Genomic DNA, 26443 nt, shown 5'->3' on the forward strand with positions numbered 1-26443 from the left:
GCTATGACAAAGCAGAACATCTTACCAGAGTTGTGTTAGTTTGAATGGAGCATCAGAAGTCCTTCTTGTGAGCATCTGAGGGGCACCAGAAAGAAGGGGAATATGCAGGAGTGCTATTTAAAAAATAAATCAGATGTCTCATGGGTACCCCCTGTTGTTTTAGGAAAGAAGGGAAAACAGCCCGAGACAAGTAAAGGCCAAAGAGTACAAACCGTGGCCAGAGAATGGCTCTGTGGGGGTGTTCAGAAAGTGGAAGGGCTCAGAAGGCAGCACACACTCTAAACATAGGTATTTACTGCATTTCTATCTATACATGTAAAATGCAATAAACAACTGCAAACGCCAAGACCTGTGGCTTTGCCAATGCTTGTGCCCTTTTGTCAAAGTTTTCACAACGTGTTCAAATATCTTTCTCTTAAGACTTTTTAATAGTTGACATTTCCAGTGCAGCTACTTCTTGAAGATGATGTTCTTGATTGGTTCAGTTTTATCTAGAGATCAATTAAATAATATTCTGGCAGTTGCTCATTCTAAAATGTAATTGGCTTCAAAGATGTGTGCAGGATAACAGGTAAAGTAAAGAGAGGGTCAATGTTCTGTTTACTGTTTTAGTTTGCTGGTTTTGCCTATGAAAATAAAAGGTTTGTTGCACCCCATAGTGTGTGACAATGGGCCTCATTCTGACCCTGGCGGTAAGGGGTTAACGGCACTGGTAAGGATGCCGGTGCCGTTAACCCCCTACCGCCGCATTCCGAGGTCCCTTAGCGGGTCCCACTAAGGCCGGCTGGTTTCACCTGCCGCCCTTAGCGGGAGCAGCTAAGGGTCCAGGGAGCTAATAACGGGCCCGCAATTTGGGGGCCCGTTATTAGCTCCTTCCCCATTCCCATTGAGCCCTATGGGGGCTCGAATGGGGATTGGTTTTCAAATTGGGGACTTACTAGGTCCTCCAAGGTTGGAATGACCCGGTAAATCCCCATTCTGACTACCCGGACCCAGACCCGAGTTTGGAGGCAGCCATGGTGTTAATAGCACCATGGCTACCTCCAAACTCGGAATGAACCCCAATTTCTCACTGAACCTACCATGTGTTAAAGTCTGCAGCATCCTAGTGTTGACTGATGCCCACAATCTAAGTTGAGTGCTACTCAGAGGAAGTACTCAACAGATCCCAAGAGCATCTTCTCGCTTCCCAACCCCATCAGATGGAAGCGCACTTTCTTTCCAAACAATTTATAACTCAGAACCAAAGAACAGTGTGAATAATCCTATGGATCTCTTGCTGAAACCCTGCCGAAAGTCTCCTCCCAGGTGGCCAGAGAAAGGCGGCTACTTCCTGATCCTGACCTTGGGTGTAGTGTACTGCGGGAGGATCACATGGGAGGAGACAAAGCCCAGAATGGTGAGGAGATCCCGTGGGATGAGGCACAGTATTTGTCCTCTGAAAAGAAGTGCCTTTCTGGGTTGCCAAACCAGGTAATGGCATATTGCCATTATAATGTCCCTGACCCTCATATAAGATCTATCACCCGGGTACAAGTTCTGTTAAATCCAAACAAACCTTGTTAACAGAAAGATTTTTTAAGAATAAATACCCTCCTTACTCCCAAAGGTATAATGTGAAAGTATCTAACAGAAGAGTCTTAAACCAAATGTATACCTCTGTAATAACCAATTCTAAAGGTTCATCTTTTAAGGGATATACATCTACCCCTAAAATTAACTCAATTGCTAAAAGAACTAACATTATTGAAGGAGACTACATGTCTCATAACCCCATGAGTACTGGGGTGGGGAAGAGTGCTGAAGAGGCATGCAGTTGCAGTAGTCAGGCAATTCATCCTAATGGCCCACACCTGAAGGAAGCTGGGAGGTATAAACGGAAAGGCAATTGGAAGGAGCTGGAACTGTGACTGGAATGCGATCTGTAGTAGAAAGAAGAAGACTCAAAGCTCACAGACCAAGCAGAAGTGGGAGACCAAGAGGGACACCGGAATGTGGAGACACCAGATTTCACCTGGTTGTACTGAGAGGGTCCTGTTCCCCCATCTCTGAAGTGCAGAAGCTGCACAGCAGAAGGTGTGCAAAGAGGTTGTCTTTCCCCTTTTGAGCCTGATTGCAGCGGTTGCAATGAAGCAAACATGTTGGAGACTGAGGTAAGGAGCAGTTGTCAAGCCGTGGGTCCCAGAAGCGAAAGGGACTCCATAAACATGTGACCGGACCAAAGATACATTCAGAGAGGAAGGATGCAGGTCTCTAAGAAGCCAGAGAAGTAGAACTTGTGACAGAAGTCATGGAAGGCGTGCAACCCCCAGAGCAAGTGTTAATGAAACTGGTGAGTGAAGCCTAGCATTCTAATACCTGGCATAAGCATTTCCTGCAACAGTATCTAGTTCCCTATTGACTTGTGTGTGATTTAAAGCGAGATTAAGTGGTTCATTGAAGCTCTAATATTTGAACAATGGGAAAGTAGCACTCGCGTACATCAGGAAAGTCCTTTTACTCGCATGGAGAGCAAATGCTCCTTAAACCCATTGTTAAACCCTTAACAGACTATAGATACCTGAAGCACTGGTCACGTGTCATCAATTGGGAAGAGTAAACTTTGCAAAGGCCATTACCGAATACCTAATCCTGATAAAATAATTCTGGAAGTCTTTAACTTGTGAAAACTATATCAAAGAGTGGCTGTGTGTGCCTAATTGTGATTCCCAAAGGAAGACAGAACTCTATTCTTCACTTTCACATGAAATACAATTCAATACAAGTCTTTCACCTTTGGAAACTGCCTTAAGACGCTGTCATGTGCGCCTTAATTGTGATTCCTAAGGAAAGACTGAGCTCTGTTCTTTACTTTAATGTGGCATACCTTTTCATATATAAGAAGTTAAAGTGTATCTACTACTGAAGAAGAGAATAAGCATTGCCCAAGCAAAGGGACTCCCTATATTAAAAGTGAAACTAGCCTTTCCCAGAGTTAAAAAGCAATCTGTTACTGTGCAGTTAATAACAGTGCAACTGGCCTAGGATATATGTGTACAAGCATTACCTGAAGCTAAGAGAGTGACACCAAGGCTTCTGGGTAATTACTTAGGCTAATAAAGTTGGGGAAGGGATATGTACTACATGTAAAGACTATTTTGAAGTTGACACAACCTGTAGTGCCACAGACTGTGGATGACAGAGAGAAGTGAGCCTTAAAGGCAAACCCATGTTATTATTGTGGCAGACAGACTTGAAGGTGTTGAAATCCTTTATAGTGTATCTTGTTGAAGCCTATCTAGAAGTAAAAACCACTGAAGTGCAGTAGTAGTCTAAAGTACTGAACCTGTGGTGGTATAACTGGTTGTCAGTAGATGCAACATTGTAGTAGCCTAAACAAAGTGCAGTACTGTGCGACAAAGGTGACTGTTCTCATGGTGAATCAAGTAGTAGTGAAGTTGTTGAAGTGGAATCAGTAGCGCTGAGAAGTCATCCTGAGAAATATTCCACTGTGAATTCTAAACTGTAACTTATGGAATACTGGCTGTTAACCAAGAACTGTGCATAACTGACAGTTGCGTCTAATGCATTTATTCTGAACTGTGGTAAGTCTTCTCGAAGAGGTGACAAATCACTGTGGTTGGGATTACCATTGTTGCTATTTGGTGGAAGTGGAAAGTGGATATTTCACCAAGGAGAAGAAATATACCATTATTGTAACTTTGGTTAACAAACATTTACATTGACTTTGAAACATCAAGAACTGATTTCAGACATTCCTTCCTTTGATTGATTGAACATTAGAAGAATTGACATTGAATCCTGGGGAAGGGAATGCACCCAGGACATCAGAAGGTCATTTAGAAACTGTGCATGTTGTTTATGTTATGTTGTATTGCCATATATTTTCTTTGTGTATTTGTTACTTAGCGTGAGGTTCAGAGATCCTGTGTTAGAGTGTTTCCCCTCAGCTTTGGTTAGGCAAGTAAATCCTCATCAGAGTAGGGCTATTGAGGCCTTTTACTACATGTATTTTAAGAAGAAAATGGCAAGTTTTGATAAATCATCAAACAGTTGTCCACCTCACATAACTGACCCCTCAAAACAGGTTGGGGATAGAAAGGTATTTCCTGGGATTACTAAAAGAATTGCTCCTCAGTAGACCTGGCTATCCCCAATCACTAACTGCCACCATGCATATTGAATCCCATTTGTCCATATGCACTAGCCCACGCTATTGCAGGTTGGGAGAGTCTCAGACAGATACAATTGCTCACATTTTACAAACCCCATGGCTCAGCCACATTACATGTTAACTCCTACGCAGATTCAGGAGAGCACCTGCCACATGTTGAAAGGGCTCTCACGGTGGTAGTGACACACTGCACCAATGAGAAATGTCTACAGGCGTTTCCACCTGATTTCAAGATGCCTGGCCAGGGTTGTAAGCCCTCAGTCCTCGCTACAAAGGAAAATATTATGTATAATCAGACAAGGAGAGGGAATCATGTCATACATCTGAGATGCCTGATGGGAAGCAGAGAACCAAAGGGAGGGAACAGAGAAAGGGCAATCATGAGTGAACTAGAGAATAAGGAATGAGAAAGGAAAGGCACCAGTCAATGCACAGAGAGGGTATTCAGTCTAATCATGGTAGAGGCAAAAGTTATAAGGGCTTTCAGAGAGAGTGACAACCCATGTTACTGACGTGGAGGTGGGGAGTGCCAGTGGGAGAGAGCAACATGCCTGCTGAAGACTTTGCCACTGGCTTGGACCATATTATGAGGAGAAACATGAGCTCCAAATGTGCTGAGGGCTTTATCTCAGACACTTGTTGAGACCAGGCACAGTGAAGGACCAGAAGCCCTCAGCCTTCTAATGTCTAGATCTCAGGCACTGGCAGCAGTCGTTGATTCAGAGGAAAATGAAGAGCCTGCTAAGGCTGGAACCTTTGGCTCAGAGTGCTGGCTGGTAGGACCACTAGTTAAAAATTACCATACTCAAGGGGGAAGAAATACTTGCTCATAGGAATGCGTGACAATTATACACTAAGGCAAGGGGGAAAATATACTTGTTGGTAAGTCATTGGTGAAGAAGTGTGTTTGGTGCAATATTCTTGGAACTGGGGACTCAAGAAGCGTGATGGGTGCTACAACCATGAGACCCTGAATATTGACCGACATATCAAGCAGCAATTGGAATTATGTATTAGATTAGGGAATACTCATAAGGACAGGGAGTTAAACCCATTTCAACATATGAATTACCTGTCTTGACACTCTTAGCACAATTGTTCCCATCTAGTTTTATATGAAAACCCAACCCCTTTAGACATTCATCACCTCCCTTAGTCTGGCCAAAGTTTAGCACAAGGGGAAGCTTGGGATATTAGCCTAGAGGTTGACTGAAAGACCTTGTTGGATGACCATCTCACCACTAGCCACACCTGACAAAGAAATGCAGAAATTGTATAGCGTGCTCCCCTCTGTAAAGCATTATTTAGTCAGTGAGCACAGAGAGGATATCCTGTTTTGTTTCAAAGAAATATTGTCATCCATACAAGTTGCTTGCCAAACTCATCATGTTGTCTTTGCAAAGAACAGTATTTTCCTATAGACTGTCTCCTGTGCTATGTTGATTCTAAGTCACAACTGTCAAACATCAGGTAGGAATTTTGGCTCACACACATTCCGTAACATGAATGGCATCACACAAAATGTCCACCACCATTTCTAGTCACCCAAGATGTTTTTCCACCATTAGAGAAAATGCACACAATAGCCAGCACTCCCTTGAACTCACTTCTTTGTTGTCCATGACAGGGGGCTCTGGTACATCTTCTGCGGGAGTAACAGTGACACCACACACTTTTGGTTCAACTTTCAGATGCTCGCTTTTATAGGCGGCATGCTCCCCTCTCTCGGCGTGCTGAAGTGGTTGAATGACATATCTTTGACCATGCATCTTCACCAGCCCACTGCAAAAACAATAACACGCCGCAAAACTCAGATTATGACAGTCACTCGTTTCTTCTATGCAACAGTTGTCACCTGGCTCCAAGTCATCAGAGTAGACCATATCCAGAGCTGGCCTTTTAGCCAGCAGCATTTGCTATAATGGAATATTTAGGCTTACACATATAACAGAAAATGCAAAATGACAAATCCACTGATGTGAAATGAGGTTAGATGAAGCAAGGGTATTAGCATAATTGACCTAAAAACATTTGACATGAAATATTTGATCTAATTATTTTTGGTCAAATTTAATTAAATATATATATGGGGCAGGTAAGGGAATAGATTAGGTTGAGGGGAAGTGGGGGGGGCTAGCGGGGGGTCTACCCCCACATTTTAGACTGAAAAAAGGTCAAATAAATTCAATCAAATGTGGTTAGGTCAAATGTTTTAGGTCAAATAAACCCAAACCAAAGCAAGCACTATATAAAGGCAATGTTAGTGGCATTTACCCTATGTCTGTCAAAAAAGCCAAAACTGTTGGCTTTGACAAAGCTTGTTATACCTTAATGTGGAATGTTCTGGGTTCCTTGTTTCAATGGCATGATTTCTTTGCTTATTGTATTTCCCTCCTTGCTTTCTTTGATCTTACATTTTTCACATGATAGATGATCAAGTCAGTACACTACATCACACGTTACTCTTACAAGTGCTGCAGAGGACTGCAGAGGAAACATTTTCTGTGGTTCCAGTACAATTTAAGTTGCACTTACCTTAGGCCGTTGCAAGTACTGACACTGACAGATGAGCCATTTACATTTGTGACGTGCCCTTGATAGTAGCAATGTTCCTACAAACAGAAACAAGACTCCTCACATATCTGGACAAAGCATATGGCACGTTGTGCTCAGAAAATACATTCAGGGGATCATTTTCAAATGAGCATGGTGCAAAATGAAAGTGTAAAAGAAATAGGGCCTCATTACACGGATGGCGGTAACCATGGCGCTTGTAGCGCCATGGCTGCCTCCAAAATCGTGTCCAGGTTCCTTGAATGAGGAATTACCGGGTCATTCCAACATTGGAGGACCCGGTAATTCCTCATTTGAAAAACCCATCCCCATTCCCATTTGAGCCCCCATAGTGCTCAATGGGAATGGGGATGGAGCTAATAACGGGCCCGTTATTAGTTCCCTGGTCCCCTTGCGGGACCCGTAAAGGACGTCTGGTCTGACCAGACTTTCTGAGCGGGTCCCACAAGGGAACCTCATAATAGGGCGGAATGGGTTTACCAGCACCGGCACCAATACCGGTGCCGGTAAACCCATTACGCCCACCTCGTAATGAGACCCATATGTCTTCATTTTGCACTTCAGTCCATTGTTATGATCGTCCAAAGTGCAGGAGGGGCACGAAGCAGAGTTTGCATCTCAGCCGTGCTTTCCTCCTCCGTCTTATAAGAGCACCACATGTTATGCTGGCATGAGATTTCATGCAGGTGCAAAACCAATGCATTCCTATGGAATCTATGTCAGATTAGCTGCTGCTAATGAGCCAGTGGATTCCGCAGGAATCCATTAGTTAACGCTGCCTGCAAAGAGTAATTTACGGGCAGTTTCCTTAGAGTGCAGAGTAAAACTGAAGGGTAATGAAAATGTCGTCTCATTGTAATTTTTTACTTTTTTTTTTATTAAAAAAAAAATATTTGTTTTAGTTTTGCATAGCAAGAAACATCAATCATGTAACATATGACTCTCGCCGCCCCACCTTACCATTCCCCCACCAGAGGTAGTCCATCACTTTTCGCCTTTGCTTTTCCGACTGAGTTCATAGGATATCCAGTATTCTAATTCTGTGTGGGCTCCATTGTGCCATGTAGTCACTTTGCAGATAGGACAGAACCGGGCTCATTGTACTTTTAATCTATGCTTTGTAAATGTTTAAAATTGCATGCAGGGCACCTAACAGCAGATATGTGCAAATGTTGGTGGTCCCTGCATGCAATGTTCCCCTTTTTTTAAATAACATTGTTAGAGGATCATGCCACAGACTTAAGCCTCAAAAAACAAAAGAAGTGATGGCTGGAAGGTTTAGCATTAAACTCAACCTCTGGCATTGTTCTCGGCAGCACTCGACAATTGTTCTTCATCCTTCAAAGTCATTATAGAAAGGGGAACATATAGAAATTAGGTGTGGTCCAATGCCAAAGAGGGCCAGTCTAGCCTGAACTGCTTGTGCACATCCTTCTGCTCAAGACCACAAGCTATTTTAACCTATTTTTGGCATTCGCCATCTAAATCTTCCATCCGCCATCTTTTAGTTTTGCTTAAGTCACGCTAAGTGGGACCAGTAGGCTCAGACATGGCTCCCGAGTATGCTGGGCCTGAAGACCAAAGCTACACGTAACGGACGATACCAATGAGGCCGAAACATGTCTGGTGTTGTTTGTGGTCTCGTACAGAAGGGATGTGAGATTGCTGTTCGGGGTGGACACCACCTTTTGGGGTGGGATCAAGACTGATTTGTAAATGGTCTGTACCCTTCTTTAATAGCTTTGTAGAATGAAACATGATGGCGTGGAGCTTTGCCCAGAGCTATGCCAATGATCATGATTGCTCCTAAACCTTCCAGCCATCACCGTTTGGTTTTACTACAGACTTGAACCATGGCACTGCTATAATATTGCCATCCTTGAATGTTTCAGAGTTGTTGATATTCAACACATTATAATAGCTATACAATTCTTGTTCCCAAAACAGTAGCAGTGTTACCTCTGAACCTAGAAAAATATTGCACTTCCATTTTAAAGGAGAGTTCAAGAAACTCTGCTGAGCATGGTCACCAGAATGCTTGCACAGGAATCAAGAGGTGCCATGAACCACACTGCCGAAGCTGTTTGTAGCTATCTTCCGAACAATGCAATACAGTGATTGACTATATAAATTAAATATTTTCATACTGTTCTACAAAAGCGAGGTGCATTTTGTCAATGCTATATATATAAAAACAAGTTTAAATCAAGTAGCTACATTGGACAAAAAACCTAGAAAGACAATATGTTGCCAGATTGAAAAGAACTAGTGATACTGTAGAGAGGCAGATGGGTGCCTGCCCATCACCTCCGTCATTTTGGAAAAACAACAAGAAGACAATATGCATGACACCAGGTATCCTCTCAATACCACATCGAAGATATGAGAGACGATATGCGCTCAGACAACCGTATCGAATGTACCCTCGAACGGACATTGTAGGATGTCTGCAGACACCACTGAACATAGAAGAGCTATAAGTGAAGTCTGACAAGTGTAAAGTGACGGCATGAAGAGAAGACACAAAGACACACTGAAATGATATTCAAATACTTAAAGAATGAAGATGTGACTGAAGTAAGGTAAGTCAGAAGAGATGCAGCATGGATATACAAAGAAATGCAAGGTGGATGAGACATTTAGAAGCATGCATGAAATATCCGAGGTAACAATAATCTGTTATCTAATAATAGTATTTATTTTAAATCTGATGAAAGAAAGACCCTTTTAGCAGATGGGTCAGCAAGATATGGCAGTTCAACGGTCAAATTTGTCCATGTCACAATACGGTGCGCGAGCTATGCCACATACATTGTATGAGCTATACAACATATGATCCCCCTTATGGATAACAATATTATAATGACATCTGTGTATAGGTACTTATGCGAGTGAATTAAACTCACACATTTTATGCATGGATACATATAGCATTTGAATGTAACAAAAACTCAATGAATAAAACACAGATGTTTGAGATAAAGGGAGATATACAATAACCAGTCTACTATGTGCCTGCACACGATATCATTGATACATTTTGTAATGGTTACATTTCACTGGTCTTTTCCTCATGCGGCATGTCTCGTCACTTCTGCTATCCTGACCTTCCCCACTGTTGTCATAACTATTATTACATGTGGGTTGTGCCCTGTTGGCAATCACATCACTTGATAATCTTCTCAGATCGTTGGGGATTGACTCATCTTCCAAATAACTTCTACACACATTTTTCTCTTGTGGAGGAACTCCCTTGTACCATTCATCCCCCACTTCATTATACTAGTTCTTACCCCTGATACCATTGCATGCATCGCAGTATTTCATGATCACCACACGTCTCATGCTCCAAAGTTTTCCATCACTGGTCACCACATGTTTCTGACCCACTTTGGTAATTACAATTGGGTCAAAGTATTGTTAGCATCCTTTGGGTACTCTTAACGTTTTTTTTTTTATCCTAACTGTGTCACACACTTTTAATCCTTGCTCCCTACTCACATCTCTTCTCTTGACAGTCTCTTGCTGATTCATTAACCAATCCAGGAAAATATCCAAACCCTTATCTCTACCTCTCTTCATACAGAATGATGATATGCCCATTAATACATGTGGTGTGTCCGATGTGCCATCAACATCTTGTGTATTCCTATTTTCCACTACAGCCCACTTGCTAAAGACAATTGTAAAGATTATTTGATTATGTGATTTGTGCGCTCCACTAAACAATGACCTATTGGACTATACAAAGCTGTACGATGGTTTTGAATACCATGAAGGTCTAAGTATTACCTCATTTCATTCAATACCAACTGAACACTATTGTCAGACACAGTGGGCCTCATTCCGACTTTGGAGGTAACCACGCCGCTATTTGTGGCATGGCTGCCTCCAAAACCGTTCCGACTCCGCCCTGGTGAATGGAGTAATTACCGGTCCATTCCAAGGTAGGATGGACCGGTAATTCCCCATTCACCAGGGCCCTTCCCCATTCCCATTTGAGCCCCCTTAGGGCTCAATGGGAATGGGGAAGGCGCTAATAACGGTACCGTAAATTACAGTACCGTTATTAGCACTAAAGTCCCTTTGCGGGTCCTGTCCTTAACGCCTGCTAGAAGCAGGCGTTAAGGAAGGACCCGCAAAGGGAACTTCTAGTAGAGTGGCAAGGGTTTAATGGCACCGGTCTCGTTACCGGTGACCGTTAACCCTTACCGCCCTACTCGGAATGAGGCCCAGTCACTTTGGGATAACCTTCCCTGGCAAACAACTTTTCCAAAATTACAGCACTTGTCGATAGGCAACCATCCGGGCATTGAGTGACCAAAATTGGGGACAACCATTCACTGCTTCCAATAGGTTCTATTATGCCTGGCTCACATAGACCCCGCAGTTCCTCCCTCAATTTTCCACCATATGCTCTTGGCATTATGTCAGTGTTGTGTAGTATGTGGCTTGTGTCACCCCATATTTCCTTTTATTCTTCCGAAATTATGATATATGGAGATCCAGAGTCCGCTAATGCATCACTAGGGACGACGCCACTACAATTTCCACTTCCAGGAGCACATACTCTTCTTCGTCATTGTTCTCTTTACCTCCCAAAATATGCACAATTTTGTTTGCCCATTCACTTCTCCCTTCTCCCACAAATTGGACATATTTTTCTGTCTCCATACAATTGTTGTTAAATTTGCACAACCTTGCAAAGTGCCCCGTCTTTCCACAATGTCTACATTTCACTCTCATGGCTGGGCATTCCTTAGCATTCATGGCATGTTTCTCAAACCCACACCTGGGGCATTGTTCCTTGCCGTTATCATGTGCAAATGCATTATTCCCGCCAGACACAATAGGTCCTCTCACACCATAATGACCCCGACCCATTTCCGTGTGTTTCTTCACTAAACATACATTAGGTTCATCACTACCACTTGCAATGTCTACCACTTTATCCACTATAGCTTGTACACTCTCCTTGTTATTCTTGGAATTCACTAACTTTAAACACATGCTAGTTAATTCCATGCCCTTGGTTATTGCTAATCCGTCTAGTAAAGGAGGATTCCTTGCCTGCCACAACCTTTCCTGTATTTTAGATTTAGATGTGTGCATCATGATTTGGTCTCTGATAGACTCATTTCCATTTCCCGTAAAATTCACATGATGCCAATAACACCCTCAGCTGAGTCTACTGCCTCCCCCACTCCCTGTCTTCTTGAGAAGAACTTATACTTCTCTAAGACTATATTGATCTGTTTGTCAAACTGTACCTGTAATTTTTTCATTGCCATTGCATACACACCTTCCCAATGTCCCCTCCCTCCAGCAGCTGCACCCTCATCCACAGCATCAGGCCATTCTTTTATGATGCACACAGCTGCTGCCCCCAAACAACACATTAATGTTGAATACTTCCTCTCATCCGAGTATCTTTCACCACCCGATAGCACAAAATAAAATGTAAACAAATCTCTCCAATCTTCCCATGGAATTAGAGGTTCCCTGGGTGTTGTCAAAATGTGAGTGGTGCCTCTATATTTTGCATGGTTTTGTCGATAACCAATAACTGAACTGATCCCAGTTATATTCTGAACAGAATGTCTGCCTTTGTAAAAGTACTGAGGATGAGGGTAAATCCAAAAATGAAATAAGTTCTCTCTTGACTCAAACTCCAGATCCCAGCTATCTTCGGACAGTAGATCTACCCACTGTCACTTCCAGATGGTGCTGGGACTGTCAAAGTTGTACCAAGACTGTCCCTTTCCTTTCTAATCCCAGCTATCTTCAGACAGGAGTTCCTCCTACTGTCACTATCAGATGGTGCTGAGATAGTCCTCCTCACTGTAAAACATAGCCCAGTATAGAGAGGCTGCCTCAGGTCAATTCCACCAGCTCTGTTCTTTGGATTCTGATAATTTTTCTATCCACAGAGAAAACCTTGAATACAGAAAAAACAATTCCTTATATTAGATAATAATTTCGCCCCACCCTCACTGTTCTTCCTGAGAGCTAATATAAAATGCCCTGGAATTAATTTGAAACCAAGGAAGAAAGTGTACTATTTTATCCTCCACATGGGGGAGCTATGAGTGTAATATGACAACTACAGAGTTTGGATTCTAGTATTTTCCTCCACCAGTGGAGCTGAGCATAGAAGATAATGGCACCTGCCACTACAAATGTGTAGAACGTTATGCCGGAAGAATCTGTATCAGCTTCTCACTCATGCGGTGAGGCTCCTTCCGTGTGCCTCTTCCTCCAGACCTCCTCCCTGCTACCCCGATTAGCTATAAATAGCTTTTGCTCACAATGACTGCAACTTCACCTCCTCCGGTGACCACTGCCGTGAGTTGTTCATTGCTGTCCCTCGCAATGCTGCTCCGAGTTCAGTACGGGTCGCTAAGCATCCAAACCCCCTCCCCACGATGGGATCACCTTTGCTGCAGCGCCGAATGTGCCAGTCGTGCAGGGTGTATGGATGTCCTTGAAAAGCAACCCTGTCAGACTAGGCTTTGAGGATGCAGATAAAGGACGGCTGCACGTTTCTGGTGAAATGCAAGACCTGAGGGTCTTCCACCTCATCCCGCACCTTGTTGCCACTGAAAGAAAGACCCTCTTAGCAAATGGGTCAGCAAGGTATGGCAGTTCAACTGTCAAATATGTCCATGTCTCAATACAGTGCGCAAGGATGACTTGCTCAAAGACTCAATGCAAGTCATCTCACGCCCAAGCTATACAACATTGCTTCAGTAGAAAATATAACACAGGTAAAGCAGCCATAATGATAAAATGGACTTCAACTCTGTATAAAATAGTAAACGAGAAGCCTGAAGGAGAGAGACCAAGGCTGCAGAGCTGGCAGGCGCTGGAGTACAGCTCTGTGCAAGAACAAAGAATATTTGCTTGGCTTAGGATCAAGGATGCCACAGCAAGAAACAACTGCAAGGCACAAAAGGAGTTAAAGAGGATAAGCTACATATGCATGACATATTTCTCTTAGATTAAGCAAAGGAGTGAACATTTGGAAGGTCCAAGTATTTAACAATCAAAGATGCTAAAAGCATATGCAAGATGGAGAAACCAAGTCTCCAGAGGCTAAGAGGAGTAATAGCATCCAATATAATTAAATCAAATAGCACTAAATTGAAGCTAAGAATGGACAAAATCGTGGTCTCCTCACACATATTGCAAGACCAGGAAAATAGACATTGGGCCTCATTATGACTCTGGTGGTAGCCGTGCCAGTATATACTGGCACGGTTGCAGCCGGATTCAATAAAATCCCCATTCCAATCCAGTCCTAGTCGACTCAATGGGGAGGACGGATGCACCGCCACTGTGTGCCACAGTGGCGGTGCATCCGTCAAGGTCTGCGAGCAGGTGCCGTATTGCCCGGCATGTCAGACCTGGACGGGCTGAAAGGCACCCGCTCACAGAACTCGTAGTTTGCCGGTCAGGAAACACTGGTACCCTCAAGCTTACCTGTACCGTTGTTTCCGGACCAACAAACTCGTAATGAGGCCCATCTTCATAAAGCTCCAGACAAATAGGTTTTTACTGTTTGCCAAGGTTGGGAATCAAATGAACCTCTCCCACCCACCTAGGTGGATTAGAGTAATGCAAATCCCATAACCACACTTGCAATGTACCAGAGGGGAGGAGGGTATGCTAAGAAACCCTGAACAAACACAATAATATATATAAATGCATAGATTTAGTGTGCACATATAAGGAAGCACCATTTTTGTAGTTATGGTAAAACATTCGGCCCTGCATGGCGGTGCAGTAAACCCGTATACAATAAAAAATCCTGAACAGGCCCAAGCGCTGATGATAGAGGGACCCATGCTGCTAGCTCCCATAGAAACTTCCCTTTGTTCCATAACTGTTGCAAATACGTGTTATTTCAAGAAGGAATGTGCCCTGCAAGGCTGCAAGACAATACCAGGTGCCTTGCAATGCACATTTATCACAGGCAGGCCAAAGCAGAACCAACCCCTACCCAGCTCACCATGACAACCAAAATTGCCCCAGTATGAGACCCCTGAATTCCGTGATAGTAGGTGACCCCAGACCACCAACCATCGACCCAGTGGTCATAAAAGATCTAAAAGAACACGACCATACCACCTTATTTCATAATGACACACTTTGTAATACGAGGGACAGGGAGGAATAAATTATAGTCCAAAGCAAGGGTGGAAAACTTGGATGCGTATGGTGTGATATGGAATGAGAGAAGAATGTGTGAGTCAGCAGGATCTTAAGCCTGGGACCAATAGCAGCCTGGTAACCCAAAAGGAGCAGGCCACCCATGTATAGGGTTTCACCAACCATCCACACGGGTTTGTTACTGTATATGTGACATCCTGAGTGACGATGTATTTCTTTATCACCTTCTGCTTGTACTATTTTTGGCAGAACGTTCTTGAGCAGCAGAGTTCTTTGCTGTCCTACCCTTTTTTTGGTGTGATCAAAACTTGTTATCCTTGCAAGAATCTCTTGGCCTTGTTTCCCTAGCGGGTTGTATTTTTTCTGGCGTGATCATGCAGGGGAGTGCCTTCACCATGTAGGATGACGTCATAGATGAAGCACATTGAAGTATAAAGACTTTTGTGTAATGGAAATGCTTTGCGAGTGTGTGAGCTACAATTGGTTTGTTTGCCTGGTTTCCCTACTTTAATGAGCTAATAATAAAGTAGTATTTTGCCATATTCTTTGAGTCTGTCCAGTTATTTGGGCCTGAGATAATTTATTGGTTCTCACATCTGGCAATTGGAATGCAGAAGGCACTACTGCACATTTTGGTAGCGGTGCAGTTGGTTCAGATCCAGACTCTCGGATTCTTGACGTCTTCCACCATGTGCACAAAGACTGCGGATGTTCCTGTGGAGAGCGGGAGAAAAACACGTGTAAACTGAGACGGTTGCCAGGTTCCTCTTTGAAGAAATTCCTATCCGGTCCCCAAGGGTGCCCTGCGGACAGAAGGCAAAGTGGTCGGTTGGGGAAGAGTCGATACCAAAGGGCTCAAACTGAACAACAGACTTAAGTAGAAACATCAAAAGTGGCAAATAAAAGGCCAGGGATCGTATTGCATGTATATATATGATAGGGGAACGAAATGGGGTTTGATTAAGGAGTGATACCTCGTTTCCTATTCTTAAGACGATAGATGGGACCACATAAATCTCTGGAACAGAGTATATTTTAAGGGATTGCTGTGGCAAGGCCAAGGAAGGATGTGCAACACACTCCAAAATGGAGTAAAATAAGAGATGAGATACTTTTGCTAGACACCGTAAAGATGACGATTATAGAAATTGTTGTGCACGTTTGTTTGTGGTTGTAAACACATATTAGTGTAAAAAGTTGACATATTTTGTATTAGATTGTGATAATATAGATTGTAGGCCAAAACTATAGAACAATAGCAAATAATTTGCCTGGTTAACAGACCCTAAAAAACAAGCAATTGATGCCAACCATAGGAGAGTATCAGTTGAGAAGAAATAGAATAAAATACAATTCTCAGATTGTCAATAATAAAAGCAGGATAGTAAGAATTGGTAAAATCATGAACGAAGAAACAAAGATAATACTATTGTGTAGGCTTGGAAATTGTTTGGTGGAAATTTTGGGATAATGGGCAGCGATTGATGGTGCTGTCCCGAATTGATTGTTGTGATATAATTGATAGTAGTAATAGAATAAAAGACTCGGCAAGTATTGACATTTAAAAATGACTTGACATTAGAGGGGACACTCCCCTACTACACTTGTGCAAAACATTACCGAGATACACACCCAAAATTAGAAAATATCATGCCGAATGGGTAAAAGGCACAGCTGATAAAATGTTCATGCCTTGGCCTCAAGAAGGTTTGCTATCAACAACAGTATTGCAACAAAAGACAGTATAATTACTGCCAATAATCGTCTAATCAGCGGGCCATTTTTAGGATCTTGGACAGAAGTATATATATCTGTGCTCCTCCCAAAAAGAGCAGGGTAAGCTCTCAGTATAAATATGAAGACAGGAAGAAGCAGTCTGTGTATGTCAACATCTGACAGCACCATGGGAACCTCCAGAGAGAAACTCAGTGATAAACGAGTCAGGGAACTGTAACCTCTTCCAATCGTCGAACAGAAAGTCTAAATCTGGCATTTTTTGTTTACTCCAGCACTCCAAAGTCGAATGTCAGCAAACTCCTGTGGCTCAAGAACAGTAGCTTTATCACTCCTTTCTAGCAGCTACAAAGAGTGTTTCAGGGGAGCCACAGTCCAAATGTACACTTTCATCTGTCTACTGGACAGTCTTTGCGTCCTTCTTCCTCGTCATTGATTGAGTCTGCACGTGCTGAACTTCTTGTCCTTGACTTGCTTCAAATGAGTTGGGGGTGCAGCAGTCTCTACAGGGTAGATTTTTACATCTCCTAGGTGTATCCAAGCTCATCTCACTAGGACTTTGACTGCTGACGAAGTAATATGCTCCACGACAAAAGGGCTGCTAAATCTGAGCTTGTGCCACTTTCTCGTGAAGTTCCTTATTAGAACCTTATCTCCAGCTAACAATTTAGCAACACATAGTCTCTCAGGTCCGGATGCTGTACGGTCTTCATCTGTGTTTTAAGACTGACACCGTGTTCGCTTGATTTATCTGAAATGACAGCGATACTAGCAGTAATACATATTAAGTACTCACGTAACTCATTTCCTAACAAGTCTGCAGTTGTCTGAGCATCACTCCTAGTCCTCGATGGAGGAGTCAGAGGTGTTCGCATTCACCTCCCTTTAACTCTTTTGTGGGGTGTGAGGTGGTGGTCAGAACCAGGCTGATTTCTTAATACACATAATGCAAGGGGCAGGCAATGCAGCCATCCCTTCTTCAGGGTCAGTTTCAACTTTGCCATTGACCGCTGATACTCTCACCTTTTCCATTCACTTGCCGGTGATAAGCAGAAGAAAACTTGTGTTTAATGCAAAGCAATAAGCTAATCTGCTCATATACCTCATTCACAAAATGAGGACCATTATCTGATTTCAACACCTCACATACTCCCCATCTAGGAAATACCTCTTGCACTAAGAACTTCACAGCATAAGTGGCATCAGGATGTGTGCATGGACCAGCTTCAATCCATCTTGAAAACGGGAACACTACCACGATCATATACCTATATCCATTACAAATCTGCAGCATATCAACATAATCGATATGTAAATGCTGAAAAGGACCATTTGGTCGAAGACATTCTCTTCTAATTGTTTGCAGCATGTGGCCAGCAGTAAGCTTTTGACATACAATGCAATTTACTACATAAAAAGCAACGTTTTCTAACAGGTTCGGTACTAGTCCTCTGCAATGGTTGCTGCAAGGCTTTCCCTAGTCACTCCCTAGTCAGTGCATGTCACTAGGCTCTCCATAGTGACATGTGCCGGGTAGTGTAGCTGTTCTAACACCACCCTTAATAAGGCTACAGGCATCACCAGTTTACCAGTGCTGTCTTGTCGCCACAATGCTTCGGAAGGCGATAAACAACACCCCCTCTGCATACACAGATCTTTCTCTTCCTGGGAAGTCCACCTTGTACTTCCATTAATTGGGTATGTGATAAATGATTAAACCCTTCATTCACAAACATATTCTCTTTCACATTATGAGTATCAAGTCTAAAAATATCAGAAGAATATGCAACTCTTTTGGCCTCTTCGTCTGCAGCTTGGTTTCCACGTGAAATAAAGTCAGCATGTTTAGTGTGTGCTGCGCACTTAACTACTGTGATGGCTACCGGAAGATGTAGTGCCTTAATAAGCCTGTCCTATAATGCGGCGTGTCTGCACAGAGGTAGACCCTCCTTTTCCCATGTGCTAACCCTGTATGCACGGCTTGATTCTCATGCATGACAATAAGCACCACAAATTCTGCAGTCAGTGCTGAAAAATTAGACAGTAGTCTCTCATTTGCTACCACTTCAAATTCCCCATTGGCTCTGTGTCTTACCACAGCTGAGCCTAAATGCCTTTCTCCCTCAGTTTGATGACTCTTAGAAGAACCATCAATAAAGAGAACCTTCCCATCTGCTAGAGAATTTTCCTTCACTCTCGGTATCTCGTCATAGAACTCCTCATAGTTTGAGCAATCATGCACTTGCTCATCCACTGCCAGTGGTTCGGCTACAAACGTGCCAGCATTTCCCATTTTAAATCTGACTATTTTGATTGCTTGGTTTGATATAACCACCTCATAGGCAGGAGCTTTTTGAGACATTAGTGTACCCTTAGGTTTCCCCAAAACAGCAAACAAAGCATGCTCAACAAATAACATAATGGAACACCCCATCACTATGCTTGCAAGATTTCTCGATAGCAAACGCAGCTTCTGCCAACGTTTGTTTGCAAGGGAAGTAACCTCTCATAACTGGGTCCAAGATCCCACTGTAGTATGCTAAGGGTTTGTGCTCCAATGTAGTTCTCTGTGTGAGTACTGCTGTCATGACTGTCCCATTTGTGTGCGAGAATAAAAATAACTCCTCAGAATAATTGGGAATTCCTAAAACTGGAGCTGTGCAAATTGCCTTTTTTAGTGCATTGAACCCTTCCTTAATTTCCTCAGTCCATTAAATGTTTTCATTACTTACTTGTGCATTCTTCAGGGCTTGCAACACGTGTTTTGTGTATGAACTATAATCAAATACTCTTGCTCTAATATAATTACACAGTCCTAAAAACTGTTGCATTTGCTTTATCGTTTGTTAGTTTTAACGTTTTTAAGATCCCCTCAGCTCTTTCAGGTGTAACTTTCTTTCCTTCATGCGAGATTAACTGTCCTATGTCTAACACCTCTTCCTGGCAGTACTGCGACTTCTCTTTATCCACTTTACATCCTTTGTCTACTAAATAATCATTAGCTGAATCAAGTCTCGTCTGCACTCTTCTTCTGTTGTGCTACAGACCAAAATATCATCTACGTATTGCAGCATAACACTTGGCAAATCAAAATTGCTTAGGTCCATCTGCAGGACCCTATTGAAGATTAATGGAGACTCACAGTACCCCTCGGGCAAACATGTACTTTTCAGCTTAGTGTGACGGAACGTGAATGATGTAAGATATTGGGAATCTTTATGCAACAGGATTTAGAAAAACACATTTTTCAAGTCAATCACGTAAAATATCTCACTTCCGGCGGTATGCTGCACAAAATCTTCGCAGGATTTGGAACTAGGGGAAACTCTGCCTCTACAATCTGATTAATTGGTCTCATATCCTGAATTAAACACCATGACCTACCCTTTGATTTTTCAATCGGATACACTGCGGTATTACATGGTGACTCTGACATCACTAAGATACCTTGTTCCATCGTAGCTGATATAGGGCCTCATTACACGGTAGGCGGTAACCATGGCGCTATTAGCGCCATGGTTGCCACCGGTATTTTACCGTGCCCGTCTTGGTGGATGGCGGATTTACCGCCCCACTCCAAGGTGAGCGGGGGCGGTAATTCCCCATTCACCAAGGCACTTCCCCATTCCCATTTTTGCCCCCATAGGGCATAATGGGAATGGGGAAGGCACTAATTACGGTACTGCAAATTGCGGTACCGTAATTAGCTCCAATTTCCCTTTGCGGCACCCTACTTTAACGGCTGGTAAAACCAGCCGTTAAGGTCGGGTCCCGCAAAGGGAACTCGTAGTAAGGAGGTAAGGGTTTACTGGTACCGGAGCCCTTACCTGTACCGGTAAACCCTTACCGCCTAACGTGTAATGAAGCCCACAGTCTTGAACATACCCTTGATTGCCTCTCGAGACATGGGATACTGCTTCGCTCGAGGTAAAATTACTCCTGTCTTCAACTTAATTTTAACTTATCCCACCCCTTTTAACAGGCATACGTACATAAGGGCCCGAAGTCCATAAGGAAATTGGTACTTTCTCCATATCCTCATCAAAAAATGCAGGACACTGTCACACCATCAACATCTTCTGGGGAACCTCTCGTCTTTCTCTTCTGATCCAATATGTAATTCTCATTTCGAACACTACTTCGTCATCTGATGGGCCATCTTTAAACATATCCTCATTAGTTACGTCAGTCAATTTATATCCTTCCCTAATAGCAATCACTGTTCTCTATGACGTGCCCTCATCATTGAATCCTTCGAGCATGCCCAAATGCCCTCAAACTATGGCTGCCTGTAATTCCTAGGGAAAAACCTGCCCCCCCTCTTTGTCTAAAGGTATCTGTGGCCTGAACAGAAATTCATCAGGTAATCTCATAATCTTGCCCACTAAACCGGGTAACCACATTACCAAAATTGCATACCCCATAATGAAAAACATTGGGCTCTAACGGCGTTCCTTGCAGAGCTATTTGCCCAGTAAAGGCCATGATAAATTCTCCCACATTTAAATAATGTATTCCTGCCGTTGAGCACACTATGCCTTCATCAGTCAAGGTAATTGTCATAAATAGCTTTGTCAGTAAATCTCGGCTCAGTATATTAACTGGTGTCTGCCTTGAATACAACAACAGCACAGACATACCACACTTTCCTATAGAGACAGGCAATTTCTCAGTAAAAGGAACTCTACTTGCAGCTCCAGAGAACACTTGAGCATTTATGGCATTTCCTGATAACGTAAATGTTCCCTCTTGCATACATGAGCGAGATGCTCCTGTGTCTTCTAAAAAAGAAAAGAATGTACCTCCTATGATAACATCAACCCTTGGTTCCACTTGAGGATTTGACATCACTGATAGTACTGAACACATCATGTCACTCTGTGTCCTATTGTGGGTACATACCTATTCCTGTTCCTGTAAAAGGATTCCCACCCTCTGCATGGGTGCGTGCTGTGACTGCCCCTGCGATAGATTCAATGGTGCTTACTGTGGTTGCAAAGCTTGTTGTGTTTGTGGTACTTCTGCTTGATACACTGTCTGATCTTGTGCAAACTCATCCCTGATTTGTGGGCTATATGATGGAGGATAAGCTGTTGTCCCTCTTGAGAATTGCCCATTCTGTACATACCCTTGGCTCTCACATGGTCATGCATTGTGTCCTGTCATTCCACATGTCCAACACACAGGAGGAGATCTTCTAATTTGCCCTCTCTGCGTGCCTTGATTATCATTCTGCACATTCTGAAAACCACCATGGTTATTCTGAAAGTTTCCCTGATTATTCTGAAAGCCTCCTCTTCCGCAGAAGCCTCCCCTGCCTCTCGGCATAAATCTGTTCCCACTTGATCCAACTGCTGTTGATTATTCACTTGCCACATGCCCGCTGTCTGTTGAGATGCTAGCCCTTCTCCGCTAGTCAATATTGACCCTTCTATATCATATTTCAACACCTTTTTCTGTACTACTTTGCCTTCCTCAAGCTTCCTAGCATCTTCTCTCTTTCGATTTTTCTCTTGCAACAATTGACAATGGTGTGCAATGGTCAGCTGTATTTCTGGCCATGGCTTTGCTTGCATACTCACCAGCTTCTTGAGCTGTCTCTGTACCTGGTCTGGCAATCCTTGATACAAAATATGATAGATTACAGGTATTGATTTCCTCCATGGCTCTCGAGTTTCCAAAGACCACTGTTCCTGAAAATTCAGAATGTAAGCAAGCGGATCCTCGCCTTCCTGCATCTTGCGTACCTTAATTGCGCCCATATCTGACGTATCAGGATGTTGTACTCTAAGCGCTTTCCAGACTTCCACTCTCAAATTATTAAATGGCGCTCCATCATGCGTTGTGTTCTGTGCTATGACACTTGAGTAACCTGCTCTCGTCCAAATGTCATCAGCCCTTTCACCAAGGATAGCTGCTAGAGACCCTTTATGTCCCCTATAGCTAACGCCTTTCCTCCTGTCATTTTGTACAATTCATAGATCCAGTTCCCAGCCCCCAACGTTAAACTGGACAATGTACACCTTAAATTGTCCTTATCCATCTGGGGCCATGGAATATACTGCGGTCTGGCCGCTCCTTTTTCTAACAAGGGAAATTGTGAAAGCACAAAATCGCAATTGTCTCCCATAATCTGCCTATTCATAGTAGGGACAATGGTTCCTGATAGCCTCTTCCAAGTAATGATCTCAGTCTACTCACATAGGGTGGCAAGTCTCCCTTCTCACTAAGAGGTCCCCTTTTAGGTCGCTCTGGCTGTGCCATAGGCTCTGGCGTCCTTTCTTTAGGCAGGTCCAAATCCGACCACCTCACTTTTTCCATCTGAAAACACCTCTTGGGACCGCACACACCAACACCCTCATCCTGTCATGCGCCGCCTTCGATCTTGGCGTCTGTTGCCGCGAGCTCTTTTGCACAGTTCCTGATTTCCATCACGTTCAGTACTCTACGTACATCCAGTGGTCTAGTTCTTTTCCGCTTCGGATGTACGTAGGTCTTCTTTAGCCATGCCCCCCCTTCTGCAACTCGCGTTACAACCCCTACGGTCAGCTGTGCCTCTTTGCTGCCGCTGTAGCGTTACACATTTCTTATACTCCGTTTCTGTTTCTGAGCTTTTTCTGCATTCTGCTTCCCCTCTTCATTCTTGTGCCCTCTCTTCTACTTTCTCTGCCCTTATTTACCGTTCGGCATTTTTACCCCGTTCGGTGCTTTCTCTCTCTTCCTTTCTTCCTACTCTCTCGCTCTTGACTCCTCCTCTTTTCTTCTTGCTGGGTCCCGCTGGCTTGCCATTTTTCGAAAGTGCTGCTTATTTCATTTCTACTTTTGTATTTATTGATTCTTTGTTCCACGGAATCTGATTGTTATACGTTGCATATTCCATTGCAATCTTACTACTACTGCAAGCCCAGTTGCCAAGGGGAGTCCTGCCAGGACCATAAATCCACAGGGTTTTTTTCTGCCGTATTAGGCTTTTTCCCCTTTTTGGTCCCTCCCGGGAAAGGGGTCACTGTGGAGTGCTTCTTCCGATAGCCTTCATTGTGGCTTCCTCCCGTGTGAGACACAAACCGCAGACAAAAAAAGAAAAGGACTACAGAGCCCGAAGATCCCTCAGCCCAGTGAATGAAGATTTTGACAACACAGGTGAGGAGGAGGAGGAGGAGGGAAGTTGGGACATTCCAAGGAAACAAAACACAGAGTCTGAAAGTTTGCAACGCCAAATCCCAAAAATGGCTACTGCTGAACAAGTGCAAGAATTAATAGCTGCAGTTCAAAATCTTTCCTTAGAGATGCAAAATATGAAGGCTGAGAACAACTTATTGAAACAGATGGTGGCAGCTTGTAAACCACCAACCACAGACCTACCCCCAATGACACTGTCCTCTGGCAAGTTTGACGGGTCTCCCAAGAAATTAAATGAATTCCTGGATGCCTGCAGGGTGTACTTTATGTTTAGAGCCCGCACCTATGCCTCAGATCATGCCAAAGTAGGTTTCCTGATCTCTAACATGTCGGGTAATGCCCTGGCCTGGGCCACCCCTTTAGTGACCGGTACTAATCGCGTACTCCAGGATTTTGGGGCCTTTGTGGATCTCCTAAAACGCACTTTTGAGAGACCCGAAATTGCTATGGCAGCAGGGGAAGACCTGTTAGACGTCCGTCAGGGTAAAGCTGATGTACTGTCATATATCTCCTCATTTAAAAGATTAGCTATGGAAACAGGCTGGTCTGAACAATCCCAATTCATTTTGTTTCGGCGCGGCCTCAGAGAAGAACTAAAGGACAAATTGGCGCACTTTCCACAACCTTCCTCCCTGCCGGAATTGATGACCGCCACACTCCAAATGGAATTCAAAATGCAAGAAAGGCGTCATGAGAGACGTAAAACATGTCCTTCCTTCACAAGGAACCCCTCTCCTCCTCCGTCTACTGTCAAACCATTTGACGAACCCATGCAGAACGGTGCAACTCGTCGATCCCTTACCCCAGAAGAAAGCAAGAGCAGGAGGGGACTAGGGTTATGCGCCTATTGTGGTTCGGATCAACATACAGTACGAAACTGCACTGAACTGCCCAGTAAACAGTCAGAAAATGACAACCCTTGATCCTAGAAGGGAAGGGATATCGAGGGAAATCCTGTAGTCCCTATGCATCGATGTCTATTGGCTCCACAGACACTTCGGAGGACTCTCGCCTCATGGTACTGACAGTAAAAGTTACTATCAATGGCAACCATGTTGAGGCTCTGGCATTGCTTGATTGCGGAGCCGCAGGCAATTTCGCAAACACTCGCTGGGTGGACAAGGTTGGAGCTAAGCATATAGACCGCAGGCAAGGTCAAAAGCTCGAGGGTGTGGATGGAAAACCCTTGAGCTCCGAGCCGATTACCCAGACTACCGAACCATTGGCACTTATCATTCACCAGCATTCGGAAGTTATTACATTTGACATCATCCTTGCAGCACACTTTCCGCTCATCCTAGGAATCACCTGGTTACGTCAACACAATCCGGGCATAGACTGGACTTCCAACTGTTGGAATTTCAGCTCAATCTATTGTCACCAAAACTGTTTTCAGGAAGTACGCTACCAAAATGTAAGGACCATTCCCAGCGCTCTTCACACAACTGACGGTATTCACTCTCTTATACAAATGCTAGATGAATACAACACAGTTTTTGCTGAAACTACTCCTTTGGAACTACCTCCCCATAGACCGGAGGATTGTGCAATTGATCTGGTGCCAAATGCATTGGTGATTAACAAGGGGGGTCCTGGGAGTCCCTCTGCCAGACATTAGTCCTGGTTATGAGAGACTTACCCAGAGTCTTTAGCTCACTATCTTTCACAGAGAAGAAATATCCCAAACATATCAGTCTTTGTCCTGCCCTGGGGCAGTCCAGCACTGAAATGCTAGGCAATTCTCCTCTGAACAAGAGTGCCAACAGAAACCCCAGACACGTGTTTCGGTCTGGTTGGACCTCATCAGTAGGGTGGATCTGTGCCTCTCTAAGAATACTGAGCAAGGGGTCCACGTCTGGATTCCCCTAGTAACTTAGGGTGAGACCCAAAGTTACTTAAATATGCAGATTAACAAGGGGGGTCCTGGGAGTCCCTCTGCCAGACATTAGTCCTGGTTATGAGAGAATTACCCAGAGTCTTTAGCTCACTATCTTTCACAGAGAAGAAATATCCCAAACATATCAGTCTTTGTCCTGCCCTGTCCCCCTACCCCAGACGTGGACCCCTTGCTCACTATTCTTAGAGAGGCACAGATCCACCCTACTGATGAGGTCCAACCAGGCTGAGACACGTGTCTGGGGTTTCTGTTGGTACTCTTGTTCAGAGGAGAATTGCCTAGCATTTCGGTGCTGGACTGCCCCAGGGCAGGACAAAGACTGATATGTTTCGGATATTTCTTCTCTGTGAAAGATAGTGAGCTAAAGACTCTGGGTAAGTCTCTCGTAACCAGGACTAATGTCTGGTAGAGGGACTCCCAGGACCCCCCTTGTTAATTTGCATATTTAAGTAACTTTGGGTCTCACCCTAAGTTACTAGGGGAATCCAGACGTGGACCCCTTGCTCACTATTCTTAGAGAGGCACAGATCCACCCTACTGATGAGGTCCAACCAGGCCGAGACACGTGTCTGGGGTTTCTGTTGGTACTCTTGTTCAGAGGAGAATTGCCTAGCATTTCGGTGCTGGACTGCCCCAGGGCAGGACAAAGACTGATATGTTTCGGATATTTCTTCTCTGTGAAAGATAGTGAGCTAAAGACTCTGGGTAAGTCT

General features: G+C 43.7%; 1 protein-coding gene across 1 annotated transcript in view; it reads right to left on the reverse strand.

Annotated features, from left to right (window-relative positions):
* The window catches only part of LOC138493140 (zinc metalloproteinase-disintegrin-like ohanin), a 415575-nt gene that overhangs the window by 314899 nt on the left and 74233 nt on the right, over positions 1-26443 (reverse strand). The window contains exons 5-6 of the mRNA XM_069620331.1: positions 6710-6786; positions 5782-5956 (exon numbers count right to left, since the gene is read on the reverse strand). Of these exons, the coding sequence (XP_069476432.1) occupies positions 5782-5956; positions 6710-6786 (252 nt within the window). The remainder of the gene's footprint in view (positions 1-5781; positions 5957-6709; positions 6787-26443) is intronic.

This window comes from Ambystoma mexicanum, chromosome 10 (assembly GCF_040938575.1).
Source record: "Ambystoma mexicanum isolate Mex_15411 chromosome 10, UKY_AmexF1_1, whole genome shotgun sequence".
Taxonomy (NCBI): Eukaryota; Metazoa; Chordata; class Amphibia; order Caudata; family Ambystomatidae; genus Ambystoma; species Ambystoma mexicanum.